General features: G+C 40.2%; 1 protein-coding gene across 1 annotated transcript in view; it reads left to right on the plus strand.

Moving 5' to 3' along the window:
* Positions 1-5056: 5056 nt before the first annotated feature.
* The window catches only part of HERC2 (HECT and RLD domain containing E3 ubiquitin protein ligase 2), a 120784-nt gene continuing 108747 nt past the window's right edge, over positions 5057-17093 (plus strand). The window contains exons 1-3 of the mRNA XM_082498302.1: positions 5057-5142; positions 5969-6085; positions 15712-15826. Coding sequence (XP_082354428.1) covers positions 6014-6085; positions 15712-15826 — 187 coding nt within the window. The 5' untranslated portion in view covers positions 5057-5142; positions 5969-6013. The remainder of the gene's footprint in view (positions 5143-5968; positions 6086-15711; positions 15827-17093) is intronic.

Below are 17093 nucleotides of genomic sequence, written 5' to 3' on the forward strand. Positions count from 1 at the left end.
AATTCATTATTGTTGTTGAGTTCAGAGATGTGGGGTGAAATCAGATCAGACTGGTTTGGGCTGTACTCCCTGTTATAGAAACACTGGGGCTGGCCTCAGGGAAGCAAAACAACCTTTCTTCTCTGTAATGGAAGACATAACCTGGAAAGCAAGCTTTTGGGATTGTGTTTTTCTGGGAGACTGAAAACTAGCGTGGTTGGCATTGGACGTGTGAAATAAAGGCTGAATTTCTGACCTTAATGAAGTCGATTAAAATGTTACTGTTTGCTTTAACAAGGACAGGATTCACTCTAATTTTAAAAATAATTAACTATGCATAATGTAATTAACAACAGATTCTAATTAGCTAGCTGTGGAAATTGTGGCTTTAGTGTGACAGTTTTCAGTTGCTCCACCCTCCTTTTTTTTCAGTTTTCTGTACTCTGAATTGCTTTTCCAGCACCACCTCTGCAATTGAGCTGTGTCAGCTGTACAATATACTGTGACTCACACAAGACTTCGCAAAGAAAAATTGTCACAGGAGAACTTGTTGAAATGTTGGGTGTAAGCAATATTTGTCATTTAAAATCAGGGTGAAAAAAGACAGGGAGGGGTTAACCTAATTCTGTTTAATGGAAGAACAGTACAGTTTCCAAACTAGAACAGGTACGTATCACTGCCCAGTAAAGGCAGGAGTGAAATAATCTTGGAAGTGTGGATGAATGTGAAGGATATGGGTTGCAACAGAGATATATTAGAGAAAAAGATGAAAAGTAGCAGGGCTGTTACCACTGAAAGTGAAAAAGGAGCAGAAAGACATGCACGGAGACAGAAGATCTTGTTTCATTGTCCTGAGAAGGCATGAGAAAAGAGGGTTAGGATATTGATTGCAAGAGGCTTGAGCTTTTGAACAGAGAAGCTGCTTCCTTTGTTCTTCTGCTTACGTAAAAAATATTTATTCAGTGATAAAAATGGCTAGTAGAAAGTGCCATTGTGACAATTTAGAACTACTAGTGTGTGGGGGAAGGAGAATCCCCTTATGTCCTTAGGCCTGTCTTCCCCCTGTAGAAAGCACTGGTGCGGCCTAGTAATATGTATTGACCAATTTGAACTGATGGCATTCTTTGCACATAATATAATAAAGAAATAATGGGCCTCATCACGAGCTTTTAATTGTATAAAACTGAAATTTTGACCAACAGTTCCGTTCAGAGACTATTAAAATAAAAAAGGCTAATTGTAGAAATTTTTCACTTTCTTCAGGAAAGCCTTCATCACTGAGAAGTAAGCCAGGGAATTCTTTGAGACTTGTTTTAAGCCCAGAGTGGACTGGATTTTGCATTTTATGGATAATAATACACAAAGGCTTCCAAACTCTGTGGGAGAGCTCAACAGAAATGGCTCTTGAAAAAAATTACAAACAAAAAAGGCATTGTCTTGCAGTGAACAGTTAGGCACTGCTCTTACAGAGATGGTTTTGTGTCCCATTCGCATGCATAACAATTATTGATATTCACTAATGAGAGAAAAAAATGCCCCACATTCCACTGCTGTTATAACTAGAATAGATTCCCCAGAGCTCACACATTTAAAAGAATTACTAATTAGTAATGATTTCATGCTTATACCTAGAAGGCCTGTAGGTAGAACTAGATGCTATCTTTATGTATACATACACTTGCTTATTTTTGGTACTTTTTGATTAAAAAAAGTTCATTCTCACCACCTGTTTGCTGGCTCTTAAGGTTTTGGATTTAGTTAAGTATGCAATTGCCTCAATTTTTGGGACAGATCTTGTCAATATTTATGATCCCATTGTCACAAGTGAAATAAAAAGAAACATGGTGCTGCCCAGATTGTCCAAAGATACTTCTCTTCCTTCTGCCTGTTCTGCTTTAGATTACTGCAATAGTTCTATTTTATGCAATTAGTGTCTGTTCTTCCCCATCTCCTTAAGCCTGCCTGACAGCGCTACAAACTGGTGCTGCCTGGAGGTGAGAAGGCACCATTCACGCTACCAACGCTGCATTCTTCAGCCTTCACGGTTTACACAGATCCCACGTGCACCACCATCCTTTTCCTCTACATCCTGCATCTCTACGGTGCCTCTTCTCTTGTAGAAGCCGGTATGGCTTCTCTGCCATGTTTACAACAAAAGAGAGATCTCCTACTCAGAGCCAGACATTTTTAGAGCACTCTGTATTGTTTGTAGGACTTCTAAGAGGTGGACCACAAAATGTGACCCCTTGGTTTTAGTGTGCCTTTCATTCTGATGTGTTTACTTTTTGCTTTAATCTGTAATGACAGTGATTTGACCATATGCCTAGAAGCAGATACATGTAAATGATTGACTGTGTCTGTCCACAGAAACTAGATTTTTCCATGTTCAGCCATTTCTCTGGAGGAAGCAAGAAAGATGCGTGAGGCAGACTCGCAGTGAAAGCAGCGAGCTGAAGTTACTTTCACCTCACTAGCAGTCTGCCCCACAGCTCCTGAGGATGTCAGTGTCTCTAAGGCAGGAACATCAGATCCACTTAATGATCTTCTTGGGCGTTAAGCAGGTTACTTCAGCACCCTGGGCCACAAAGGATGATGGCTGGAGAACTGATCCCAAGATTACATAACCCTGCTTTAAGAGGGAAATGCATCAGAAGAGTGGAGCACAAAGCTTGCAGTGGTAACACTTCAACTGCTTGGCTTGAACTTGCCTTCCAAAATCTGTCAGACCCATACATCACCTTTATTACCTTGGTCAGTCTGAAGTGAAACAACATGCCACTGTTATTTAAATAGTATCAGAATAACAGTTATTGATGGACTTAATACTGCAAATACTGTGTATAGACACAAACTTCAGGTTCCAGAGTCTTTGAATTTTCTGATTATTTGTAAAAATAAAATTATTTTTAATAATGTTATCAAAGTACTTATTCATACGGTTGTACCAGACATACTTTTCTCTCCGGAAAATATGTGGGTACATATTTTTATAAATGAGAATGCCATTTGAGATTGCACCACGTACAATCTCAACATTACAGTACATTACAGTACATTTCAAATGCAAACAAAAATTATTCATCAGAAGTGAAATCTAAATATGGAAACACAAAATAATCCATGAATTCTTCAAAAGTATCTCTAGCTTTGAATTTCCATGGTTACTGCACCCAAATAGGTTTTCAATTTTGTTGAAGCGAGTGCGTACCTGCTAATTGGGGCAGTGATTCAAGTCTAAAAAGTTAGTTAGTTATGCAGTCTTCAAATTATTCACATCAAGAGTGCCAGCCAAAGGCTATTGCCATTTGCTATTTAATGAAAGTAAGAAACTCTCTGAAATAAATGCAGATTGCCTGAAGTTATTCTTCTTGAAAAGCCAAACAAAAAATGGCAATGAATGTTGCACATGCAAAGTATCTCATTTAGATTTGACTTGCAAATCAAGCAAGCAGTAGGCACAATCAGTGGGCACTGTGCTTCTAACCAAGTTTTGCTAATTCCTTCTGGTTTGGGCTCCTTCTGGTTATTCCTACTTGGAATGACAGTATACTATTTTCATGGAATCACAGAATGGTTTGGGTTGGAAGGTACCTTGAAGATCATCGAGTTCCAACCCCCCTGCCATGGGCAGGGACACCTCCCACTAGACCAGGTTGCTCAAAGCCCCCTCCAACCTGGCCTTGAACACTTCCAGGGATGGGGCATCTACAACTTCTCTAGGCAAGCTGTGCCCAGTGTTTTTTTCTTATATTTCCAGTCTACCAGGCAAGAAGAGACTAAAATATTTCCCATTCTGGTGTGGTAGCTCTTGCTTAGCCATGGACCAGTCAGAATAGGTACAACATGATATGCACAACAAAACTTCCAGTCCCCTTACTTTAAACTTAAAGCTTTTTGAAATGTAGGCATTTGGGCAGACTTTTCAAGGGAAACTACTTTTCTTTTTGAAGGTTCCTATTTTAAAGTTTCAGGGAGTAACTTGAGGAAATTGCGTATTTCTATCTTTTTATATAAATTTTCAGGCACTTCAGAAATTTTGTACAGTGTTTTACTTAAAGAGACTAGTGTATCTTGATCCAAGAGAGGTAGGTCTGTGGTGAGCAGGCTAAGCAGTTAGGTCACGGCTGCACTTGTTACTTTGAAAATGAACCCAGGGAAATCAAATTCAGTGTTTTCTCACAATTCTTCTTAAATAATAGCAACTAAATGTTGTGTACCTTTGCTTAAATGCCAGCAAATGCCCTCAGTTCTGTTAGAATTTCATTGACATTCAGCCTGCGGCTTCATGTTGGTCAAAGCCAATGACGGTCCATCTGCCAAGCCTTGCTCCTACTTTCCTAATTCCTTAGCTGCTGGGGAACTGTAGTCTAAGCGGGGTGAGAAAATTTTACTTTTGGTTAATTTTCATTTTCATACTACATACTCACCATCCACAATAACCTTATGCTGAAGCACGACTATTTGCCCGTGCCGCTTCTCACTTGGGCAAGCGGGTAGCTACGCCTGCCCCCAGCCAGCTCCCCCTCTCACCCCCACCACCCTTCTCCCCTTCTGCCCAGCCGCATCCTCTTCCCGTTTCCAGCCTCGACTCTGTCAGCCTGTTTCTGCCATTTTGTTCGCCTCTGAACGACTCGTTATTGACCTCCCCGTTATGAAATATTTAAAAGCTGCTTATTTTTTTAGATGCCAACTTTGCAGATGGTCCCTAAAGTGACTTTAAAAAAAAAACAAACACACTTTTTTTTTTTTTTTTTAATCTCCGCATCCTACCTAAAAGGAGACTTTGTTTTTTGCTATTATCGACTTGATTTCAGACGCACCCATGAAGAGGATCCGAGGCCCCTTCCCGCCCCTCAGGCCGACGCACCCGACTGCCCCCTCCTCGCTGCGGCCCGTTCCCGGACAGGAAGTCCCGCCTTCCCCGCCTCTCCTGATTGGCCCGGACGTTTGCTGGCGTACAGAGGGCCGAGCCGCGAATGGGCCGAGTTTCCCCTGTCTCCGGGACCTAGGGAGGGAGGGGCCGGCGAGCGGCTCTGCCGGCGGAGGGAGGGGGGGTGGGCGGGAGGACGAGGGAAGGAGGGGCGAGGATTACCGGGGGCTGAGCGGGCGGCGGTAGAGCGAGGCGAAGCGAGGAGCCGCTGCCGCCGCCGTCGCGGCCGGCCGGTGAGTGTGAGGGAGGCTGGCGGGCGCCCCGAGGCTTCCATCAGGCTGGGCCGCAGGGGGAGGAGGCGGCGGGGGGAGTGAGAGCGGGAGCGTCCCCTCCGCCCCCGCCCCGTGGAGCTGGCCGCGGGGGGGGGGCGGGGCGGTGCAGCCCCCCGCGCCGTGTGCAGCGCCCCCTGCCCGGGCGGGGCCTTCTGCCGCCCCTCACCGTCCGCGCCCCCTCAGCCCTCCGTGGTCCCGGCGGCCCCCGCCCCGCCGCCCTCTCCCCCCGGGCCGGCCGAGGCGGTGGGTTAGAGCCGCGGCTGGTGACCGTAACGGGTGACAGGCGAGCCGTGAGGGCGCGGGGGGTGGGGATGCTCCGGGGAGAAGGGAGGGTCGTGCGGCGAGGGGGAGCTCCCGGGCCTCGGCTGCCGCCGGGGGGGGGGGGGGGGGGGCGGGGGAGGAGGGGGTGCGAGTGACCCTGATAATCGCTTTATGTTGGCCTGCGGCTTGCGTAATCTGCGATCAATTATTTATTTCATGCACCACTTATGGGTCTGAGGGGCAGCGTTAGGCCGCTGATGTGGCTCGGTGCAGCAGAAGGGAGGCTGCCTTCCACGAATGTCACAGGGAAGGGAAGCGGGGTTTCGGGGAAGGGGGGTGCGTGTTCAGATAGCGTCCTTAATACGGGATCCTCTCCCTGTGCAATTTCGGGGGTGGCGAACGCGGGAGGTCCTTATTCACGGTACATTTGTAAAGATCAAGTGGAAGCCATCCTTTTCTGAAGGAAAATAAGCTTGCGTGGTTTATTTCATGTTGCTAGATCGTTATTTTTCTCATTCTATGGCAGGTTGGGCTGCTCAGCCAGCCTGGAGAGAAGGCTGGAGAAGGAAAGATGTCTTCTGAATCTTTTTGTCTGGCTGCTCAAGCTAGGTTTGACTCCAAATGGTTGAAGACAGACTTACAGGTAAGGAGTTAGATAGTTGTATTGTATTGTGACCTTTCAGGTGCAGATCAAGGATGCTTTTAGTCTGACAAACTGAAGACTACGGCGTTGCTCTTAAGATAGATGTATAGGGTTTTTTGAGTATGCTGATTTAAAACTGATCTTGAAGAAACACTGACGTATTTTGAGCTGCAGATAGGTCTGTATTGTCAGTCCAGACCCTTCTGCTTAGAAACAAGCTGGACTACATACGTATATATTCTTTGCAGAGTGTGTCAAAGCACATAGCTGAGTATGTAGCATTACTGCTAGAACTCTAAATTGTTCATTTAGGCTGCTGCTAAACTTCTTGCCTGCATATGAGCTAGCAGCTTTAATGCACAAGAGAACTGAAGTGGAAGGCGATGGAAATCTAATTTATATTTTGAAGAATCCAGATTAGCTTTTACTGTAGTTGTTTATATAACGGGTATAGGCTTCCTTTAAATTTTGTGGGTTTTGAAGGGAGTTAATTTTTTTGTCAAAGGTGTGGTTGAAATGGAACTGGTCTTTTTTGAAATGTGCTGGTGCTCCGTGAAAGTTGTCTTTTGTCTTAGAAGATAATCTGTTCATTTATCAAAGTTGTGTGATACTGGGATGAGGATACTATCATGTTTTCCTAATTCAGGTTTGAAAATTAAGCGGAAAGTACAGAGAAGTAGAGTGCTTTGGGTCAGTTACGTTTGCTTCAGATGAAATAGGCAATTAGAGTCAGTCCCTGTCTTGTCTGTTGTCTTCCTTCCCCCAGATGTTGCATATAGATACCTTACTTTGAATAACCATTCCAAGTTCCTGCTCAGAACTCTGAAATTCTTGTTGGGATGGGCCAGACAGTGTTATTTCTTTGTTACAGATTAATAATAATAAATTTAACAAATTGTATCCTGAGTGACTTTACCCAAAATTACATGCTGATAGTCTGAATGGTTGAGTTAGGCTGGGCTGTTCTTGTGGTTAGGTGAGGGTTTTTCCCCATGCAGTTGTGTTTGAAAAGCAGCCTTTCTCCAATATTTTACATAAAACAAGCTAAATCAGAATCAGAAGTGACAGATACAGCCTTAGACGTTACATTATTTAGTAGGTCTTGTATGTAAATGCTATGACATGACAGGGCTTGCTCTTGATTTGGCTAGATTGGTTCTATTTTCATCTTTTATTCATACCAAAGTAAAAGTTTTGATCCAAAGTTAGGTATTTTGGCTAATGTGGTAAATGAACGTAATAGAAAACAGTGAAGATGTGTATATGAAGAAATAGAGAAATACTTTTGTGATCCCTGGAACCTGGCTTCTAGGTTACAAGTATGTTGCCTCAACGATTGTAGAATAGAGGAAAATTTTAGCTGAAGAAGTGGCAATCTATGTAACAGCTGCTGACTATGCATTGCCTGTTTTTCTTCTGTATTATATGGGGTGAAAAACGTGACTGTTCATGTGATTTGTCAGATTTTTTGCCTCTCATTTGTAGTGCCTTTTTTTCTACATCCCTTTTTTCTATTTATATAAACTTTTGACAAGAAGGTTTCAGTTGCCATCCAAACTTTAAGGATTATTTTCAGCTGAGTGTGTATAAATGCAATGAAATATTTGTCTTTCATGAAACTATTGGGTGGTTAATGTGTTGTAATAATTCCTTTTAACAATAAAAATCTTCATTTGTAACAAATTTCTATGAATAAGCTCTCTTATAAGTAAGAGTCCTTTATGAGCGATAATAAATTAGACTCTAATTGTCAGGGTACTCCCTTTGTTTTCTTCCAATCATGCTGTAGTCAAAATAATGAGATTAATGAAAGAAGAGAACAGTAATCATTTGTGATCTGTTGGATGCAAACATCACTTCTCTGGAATCTGAAGGCTAGCCAGGCCTCCTGGGTATAATATAACCTTCTTATTAGTTTAACTGTTTTTGGTATTACACAGGTCCTCATCATAGAACTCTATCTGGATGTTTGTGTGCAGTATCTTAAAAAATGTGCATGTGAATCTTGAATTACTCTTTTTTAACATATTAAATGGCAGATGTCTTCTGTCAAGTAAAGGGTTTTTATGCTCTGGGGAATTTTTCTATTGCATGATTGACTATTTTAGCTACTGGTTGACTAGCGTGACCTAGCTGTGTGCGAAATTTCTTTATAGGTATAAATCCTGTCCCTTAATCCTTTAAATTCTATGTGTACTGAATATGCTGATTTCCTACTGTGTATGTTTTTACTGGCTAACTATAGAAGGGACTTATTGGTGTTCAAGAGACTGTCAACAGGAATTGAAAAGATGAGCATAGTACCTAGAAGAGATTTGAAGAAAGACACACTTATTTGTGTGAATTAATCAAGCTGACTACAAATTATTGTTTGGAATTAGACCCTGAAACTCTTCACTTTGCAGCTAGATTTTTAACTTTCACTGTATAGCACTCCAAGAATGAGTAGGTGAAAGTCCTTGGAGAAACAGAATTATACCGGGGGAATTCTTACCTTGGGAGACATAGAGATTGATTAGTCTTTAAAACTAACTTTTTTTTTTTTTTTAAATTAAGTTCTTTGCTGCTGCAAAATTTGGGGAGTATAGCTGGAATTGGAAGTGCAGTGTTCCATTTGGTGGGCTAGCAGTCTCCAAAGTCTGACTTGCTTGCTTTTCCTTTTTTTTTTTTTTTTTTGTGTCACTGTTGCCAGAGAGTTTGCTCTTTAGACTTTGATGGCTGTGGCAGTTATTGTGGATTAAGTCAGTTGAAATCTCTGAAAATCATTGGATTCTTTTTTGCTTTAGCTTAAGGTGATGTTACATTAATAACGTAATACACAATATTATAATATTATGTGCATTAATAAGGCTATAATGTAGTGGTTTTAATACAATAAGAAAAGAATGACACGTGGATTTTAGCATGGATTGTGTTTAATCACCTGTGCGCATCACTTCCAGCATCCAGGCCAAATTTAAATGTTCTTGTTCAGTTTTGGGATGTTACTGTTAAGAGACAAAGCCACTGTGATGTAGCATATTATTACTGTTCTTAAGAGAATATCAAAGACATAAGCCTTTTTGTAATAGCAGTGAGCCTTTAGCCTGCAGGATTAACTGGTGTGTAACGTTAATGGAACTGCATCTTGACAATATTTTTTTTTGTTATATTAATTTATCTGAAACTAATCAATATTATTATAGGAAGCCAAAATGCTCTACAAAGACCCAAATGCACCCCATAGCTATTCCATGTCTTTTTGCTAACTTTGTAATTAGTTGACCTATTACTGTGTGATTTACAGCTGCTAGTATAATTTGAACTGATTTGAAACATTTGCTTTGTTAAAAGTCTTAAATTTCCTGGTGGAGCAAAATTGAGATATTCTGTGTTGTCTGAAAAAAGACAAACTGTTATAGCAGCTGAAAATTTAAGACAGTTCAGCTCAATAGGAGGTAACATTAGTAGTAAAATATATAGTATGTTCTCATATTACATATATAAATAGTATGTGTATAAGATCACCATTAATAAAATAAACCTATGAAGTTATAAAACAGGTGAATTTTAGTGCAGGTCACTTTTTCATGGGTCACGTTTAATGTAGTAGCTAGAAAGCTTAGCGTATCACTTAAATCTAAAAAAAAAATTGGAAATTAAAATTAATACATTTAAAACCACTTACATATTTATGTTTATTACTAGTAGAAACTATCACATTCATAGGAAATTCTGTGTGTAATGGTAGACTGTGTTTTAATAGCTGTTTCTTAGGAAGACACCCTTTTTTTAAAAGGGGAAGTATAAAAAATGTACAAATGAAAGGGAAGATTAAAATTGTTTACTTAAACCTAGATACCCAGTTTGCTGAATCAAACTGTGCTTAAAATAATTCCGATTAAATAGATGTACTGTACTACAAATTTAGAATGTTATGCAGAGAACTTTAATTAGTGATGGCTGAATAACAAAAAACTAGAATTGCTGTCCGCTAATGGGAAGCATGTGTGTGTTTAAATGGTGTTTATTAGTCTGCTTGTTGTGGATCCTGTGGAGAACTATTGTGCTTAATAGCAGGGGTTAGAGGTAAAGACTTTAATCTTCTTGTAGTGTGGAAAAACGCTTTAGGCAACAGTCAAGGTGCAAGAACTGTCCACAAGAGGAATATGATGCATTTTCATCAGTTTTCCTTGAGTTCGTGGTTGGCAGGCTATTTCTGTCATCCTCTTTTGCCACAGAGATGAGAGTGAGCTCTTTAAAATGAAACAGCCACCTGTAAGAGTTGCAATGGTCTGAAACCTTTTTACCTTCACTGCAAAGTTAAAGCTGGCATTTTGATTTTTATGAAAATGCCACTCTTCTAGCATCTAGATCAGTGTCTTTGCTTGTAAGAAGATAATGTAAATAAATGATGTCTTTACTAGTAAAAGCAAGAAGTTAGTGAAAGTTGCTTTCTTCTGTTTTGTTGATTTCCTGTTAATTTTCTTCTTAGTTTTGCTTTCTTGATCAAAAAATGAAGGGCTTATGTTGAAGTTCTTAGAGTAAACTGCAAATGAGAACTCCTACATTTTTAAATGAAGTGAAGTTTGCAACAGGGATTTTTTTAAATTATTTTAAAAATGCAGTAATGCTGTCCCTCCAAAATAAGTGATTTCCAGAGGGAGGGATGAGGACTCTATGTGGAGTGATAGGTTAGAGGGAAATTAAATTTAATAATATGCAAATATTTGGGCTCAAACAGAACTACTGTTCTGGAAGAGAATTTATCTTCTAAGTTTTAGGGAATTACATAGTTTTTCTTTGCACATGACCATTAATTGTTAATAAACTTTTCCAACAAATGGGAGACCAGTAGACTGTTATTACGGGGACGTTTCTAGTTTAACTCCTAAACTGTTGAAGTATTGTGGGGCTGCTGAACTTTTCTGTCTTTGCTACGGGAGCTTTAGAGCAGTATGTTTAGATCTAATGATGTTTCACTGTGCTTTGCATAGGTGTGATAAGCAGCAGTGCTTTCAGGGCATGCTTCAGCAGGGAAGGAAGGAAGCTAGGGCAAAATACTGAAGAAGATGACAATGAAAAAGGAAACAACAATTGAATGGATTCACAAAAAGCAAAAACAACAGAGAGACTTGGGAAAGGACTTACTGTTCTGTGATTTCCTTAACTGAAAAAGTTTTTTTTTTTTTTTTTAATGTAGTCTTTAAAATACAGCCAATGGCTAATGCAGAAGTAACTTAATGGAAGAACAGATTCTCCACCCTCCCACCCCCACCCCCTTGGCAATTCAGTTCTGAGATGAAGATTATTTAAGTAGCTTATGTTTTAAATCCATATTGACATTTTGTGATTATGAAGTCACTGTCTTGGATTTCCAGTGCAGTTACATGATTAGGAATCTTACATGAATCAATCCATGTCCTTTTGTGTAATTTTCTTTTCTTGGCATCATTTTTCTTGAGCTCCAGTTAACTTTTACAGAGGCTTCTATGCTTTCTGCAGGAAAATTTATGAAACCACGTCAAGAGCGTGATCTGCTGTAACGCATGGAGTACCTTAGGTCCTTGCTTATTTGGCTTGGGTTAAAAGAGCAGGGCTGAGACTTAGATTTTACACTTGCACTATAGACTCCTTGCGAGTGTCTGAATGCAAGAAGTATCAGTGGGAGAAGAAAGTAATACGTACTTGTGCTGGCTAAGATTGTCTTAAAACACCACAGAAAGAAAGAAAAGCAGGATTGCTTAGTCAAAGCAGATACTTAACTTTTCTACCATGCAGTTGACTTACTGTTATCTTCAGCCGCTAGTTTCATGGAATCACAAATGGTTGAGGTTGGAAGGTACCTCTGGAGGTCATCTGGTCCAACCTCCCTGCTCAAGCATGGCCACTTAGAACCAGTGTCCCAGAACCATGTCTGAATGGCTCTTGAGCGTCTCCAAGGATGGAGATGCCACAACCTCTCTGGGCAGCCTGTGCCAGTGCTTGGTCACCCCCACAGTGAAAAAGTGTTTCCTGATGTTCGGAGGGAACCTCCTGTGTTTCAGTTTGTGCCCATTTTCTCTGGTCCTGCCACTGAGCACCACTGAGCAGAGCCTGGCTCCCTCTTCTTTACACCTTCCCTTCAGGTATTTATATACATTGATGAGTTTCCCTCTGAGCCTTCTCCTCTCCAGGCTAAACAGTCCCAGCTCTCTCAACCTTTCCTCATAGGAGAGAGACTCCAGTCACTTAATCATCTTTGCGGCCCTTCATTGAACTCCCTCCAGTATGTCCCTGACTCTTGTACTGGGGAACCCAGAACTGGACGCAGTGTTCTAGGTGCGGCCTCACCAGCGCTGAGTAGAGGGAAAGGATCACCTCCCTCAGCCTGCTGGCAACACTCCTAATGCAGCCTAGGACACCCATTAACCTTCTTTGTGGCAAGGGCACGTTGATGGCTCATGTTCAACTCGGCGTCCACCGGGACTTGCAGGTTCTTTTCTGCAAAGCTGCTTTCCAGCTGGGTTACCCGCAGCATATATTGGTGCAGGGTGTTGTTCCTCTCCAGGTGCAGGACTTCACACTTCTCCTTGTTGAACTTCACAAGGTTTCTGTCAGCCCATTTCTCCAGCCCATCGAGGTCCCTCTGGATAGCAGCATGACCCTCTGCCATATTAGCCACTCCTCCTCGTTTCTGTTGTTCAAGTGAAATACTTCTTTTAGGGTTATAGAATTTTGGGATTGTAAAAATAAAATTGCTTGAATACTTCAGCACTTAAACCTCAGACTTTTCGTTCACTTTTTGGCTGTCATGGTGGCAATTCACTGTTTAATATGTCTGCTGAATGTCAAGTAGATTAATAGTGAACTTGTTACGGTTGGAATTGAGTTGCCCTCAGTTATGACAGGTGAATTGGTTGTAAATTCTGTTTCTTAATTGTCTGTTCAGTTGGTTGCTTTGATTATTGCTACAAAAAAAGCGCAGTCTTCCTTTACTTTCAAACACATCTCCTTTTCTCCCTCCCCCAACACATACATCGCTGGCAAAATGTTGACTACAACCTGGATAAAAGCAAAGTTGTTTATCTGAAGGCTGCTTATGGTGTAAGCTTCCACATGAGATATTTGTAGAAGGAGGAGGAACTCTCTGACCAGTAATATTGGTGGTTGCTCTATCTTTATGCAACATACCAAGAAAATGACTTTGATAAGAATTTGAACACCAAACCCAAGGCAGAAGAAATTTTGTTTACTTATTTAGTTGCTTGAAAGACTTGAGTGAACTTTGTGCCATGTGAAAGGATTAGAAGTTAAAACGGAGAAAACAATTCTTGATTCTACTTTACAGCAATGCTTACAAAAGTAGTAAGGTTCTGAAATTAAACAATGCTGCATTATGAAAAACCTTGAATTCAAAGCCTGTAGGCCTTTAGATTGTAAGCTTAAGGGCTGTGAGAATAATTTCCAGTATCAGGGAGATCTAAGAATTTAAAATAAAATGAATGAAAAGACAGTTTAACAGACAAAAATTGTAACTTTGTGAAAACCATAATTTATCATGCAACCCATCTGGAGGCTTGCCTCGCTCACTATTTTTCAAGCTTGTATTTTAGCATAGGTTTTAGCATTCATCAGGTGAATGTTTAGAAAAAAATCTTCTATGACATATGAGCCAAAAATAGTGAGACAGTTGTGTTTAGCTATTTTTGCAAGAAAAAATTGTGAAAAAGAAAGTCCTCAGGTGCCCCACTGAACTGTATGACCACATCTGATTAAGGAGAAAGTGAACACCATTTATTTTTGAAATGTGTATAGACTGAGAACAATGCAAGAAATTCAGTCAATGGTGAATGGTTGATATTTTTTTGTTGTTGTTGAAATGCAACTTTACTTCAGACTATTCTGATTTTAAAAAAATTAAGCCAAATGTAAAGCTTTTAGCAAACCACAGAATCCTTGCAAAAGCTCTACTGCTGTCTAGCTCTGAAGAACAGGGACTGTACCTTTCAGTAAAGCATGGTCACAGTGTAATTCTGGTGCTGCACTATTCATAAATTGTGGGTAAGTTGAATAATGTCTATCTCGCGCTGTGTGATTCTTTTCCCTCTTATCCCCCTGAGGTCAGGAAATAGCAAAATACATAGGATGTGTCAGCTCGTATTTTATGCTGAAAGAAAAATGATTGAAATCATTAATATGTGTTGGAGTGAATTTCTGAAGTATGCCATATGAAGACAAAGAACTGCTGTGGTAATTTAGTGTTACAGTGGTGTCAAAACATGCGACTTCTCTTTAATTCTTCATGTTAATTGAAATTAGCTAGATCAGCAAATGGCTTCCCTGCTGGTGGTTCTGACTCTTAAAACCTGTAATCTTTAATCATTAAAATATCATTAGGAAATAGATCAGAATAAAGTATAAGCAGATGTCTGTGTATAACAGTAAAGATTTTACAGCAGTTGTGTAAGTAACGTCTTTGTATTACTCCTCAGTTAAAACACTGGTTTTGAATACTAGTTACATAACACAAAGATGCTTCTGAATAAGCCTTCAGCAGAGGTGTTGTGTGTGGTTTTTTTTTTGTTTTTTTTTTTAAATGTCTCCACTGCACCACTTTTGTATGCTAAAGGTATTCTGTTTTTCAATTTCATGTACTCCCCTCCTCCCTTATGCTATACGATTGCAAATTTTGGCCTGGTTATTATGGAATTCACTTGGGATGTTGACACCTGTTTTGCAGCATTTTATAGAGCAGAGAACAACATTGGCTGAAGACAAGTTATCCTGGTCATTAGGATCCTTTAAGGGAGATCCAAATTGATAAATCATTAGGAGGTTCGTGTTACAGCTGGTGCTTTCATGAGTGCTTCCAGCTAGCACAGCCCTGCCATTTGTGCTATCCTGTTGCACATGTAGTGTGTTGGGAACTGACCTGGGCTGAGGCGGCCCCTCGCTCTTCCCCCAGGCACAGCTGGTTTTAGTCTTGATCGGTCCATAATCTGGTTCAGCAGACCATCACGCACGTGTGTTATTCTGCATGTGAGAGGAGGCATGGTAGCCACTGGAAGGAGGAGGGAAGGCTGTGAGAGATGCTTTGCACAGCAGGACTGGTTAAATACATTTATGAATCTGTGCCTTGATGTCCTGTGTGCTGATTGAGTGCCTGTCTCTTCAGCTGGTGGTTTGGAGAGAGGACCGTAGTGACTTTCTTCATGCTTCCCTGTTTTGTGACTCCATGCAGCTTGGCTTTGTTTGGGTAGCTTTTCCTGAAGGCGAAAAGGACACCCTATGCCGTGCCCCCTGGATTATTGCGTGGTGTCATCCTGAATGTGTGCATAGTTCCGAGGTGAACAAATCCATGCTTTTCCTGTATTTAAATACAATGTATTTAAATGTAATCCATGCTTGTTGTATTTGAGCCTATTTTAAAGTTACTGTTTTGAGCTTTTAGTCTGAAAATAGCATAGCTAGAGAATCAGAGATCCTGAAGATCATTTAAATCCCTTTCATACATGCACACACAATGAATATACCAGAGAAGTGATACATGTGTTTTCTTTCTTCTGGGACAAAATATAAAACCTGCTGTATTTTAAATGTTAGTTTGAATTGGCTTGAGAGAAAATTGTTGTGTGTAACTATATATAATGTATCGTTTTTAACAGCTTGCTTTTACACGAGATGGACTATGTGGCTTGTGGAACGAAATGGTAAAAGATGGAGAGATTGTATATCCTGGAACAGAGTTAACACAAAGCGGTGAACTACCTCCAAGAAAAGGTATGGATTCAAATTTTTTTTATTATTGTTTGTTCACTTCTTTTCCATCTTGATGATTAAAAATGGAATTCAGATTTCATACCGTCACAAAACTTTGGTTTGTCATTACCTGTCTATACAATTTGTGGGTATTCATGTTTTGAATTAAATACAGTTGAAACTGCTTTCTTAAAAGGGTACAGAAAGGTAATGTTTTAAGCAGGCTTAAATTTGAAGGCTTAAATCTCTTCTAGCCTTTTGAAATTAAACTTCATAACTAGGCATGTTATTATGAGAGAGGCTTGGCAGTGCCCTTTTGTTTGGTATGCTTGGTCTGTTTACAGCTGAAGTCTCTGTTTAAAGGAAGTGGACTGAGGAATGGGGTAAAGATGATACTGCTATTTCTAATTTTGTTTACCATCTTCATAAAGTGACTTAAAAGGTCAGCTGAAAAACTGTCCACAATCTGAGAATGTAATGCTTTTTTTGTTTCTTTTTGCCTTCTAGTGTACTTGAGAGCAATTCAAATACTGCTAATCCTACAAATGGCAGAGTAATGCATCTATTTAGAGAGATTATTTTGGTGGAGGTGGATTTTATGGATTTTGTTTCGTGGTGGGTTTTGCCAAAATGGAGTGATTCTGCTCTTGCCTTTTTTTCTTCTGCTGATTGTGGTACTCTTTTGACTCTTTATTGAAAGGAAAACTAACCTGATCAAAAAAGGAAAGGCTTTATGTTTTCTAATCTATCTGAAATGGGCTCACCAAATGGTCAGATAAGTTTTATCAGTAATTTATGTGACCCTCAAATAAATGAGGCTGTCTCTAGGAGAAGGGTGGAAATACTGCCTTTGGTAGCAGTGAACTATTATTTCAACTTCTGTTACTTCCTGTACTGTACTGTTGGATATATGTGATGTTTCAAGCCAGTAATGCTAAATTCAGTATGGAGAGGTACCAAAAAAAAATTTCTATGATTTGTCTCCTTTAAAAAAAGGGGTGGGGAGAATAAGAAAAAAAAAAAAGTCTTTTTGACTAGAGGAAGTTATTTCTACAGGAAAAAAGCTAAAATAATTAGTTTGAGAAGGGAGTGAATTATATGTTATTTTTATCAAGAGCGTAAGCTTCCTAGGATGTGGGTGGCTGTGTGCTGTAATAGGACTAGAATTATGCTCCTAGCTGTTTGAGAGCTGGAAAACCTTTTTGTCCTCTTTCTGGTGCTGGCCCCGTTGAATATTATTGTTGACATTGGATGAAAATACAGCTATTCTTATCAGAAGGGCTACTAC

The sequence above is a fragment of the Vanellus vanellus genome, assembly GCF_965231255.1.
Source record: "Vanellus vanellus genome assembly, chromosome: 1".
NCBI lineage: Eukaryota > Metazoa > Chordata > Aves > Charadriiformes > Charadriidae > Vanellus > Vanellus vanellus.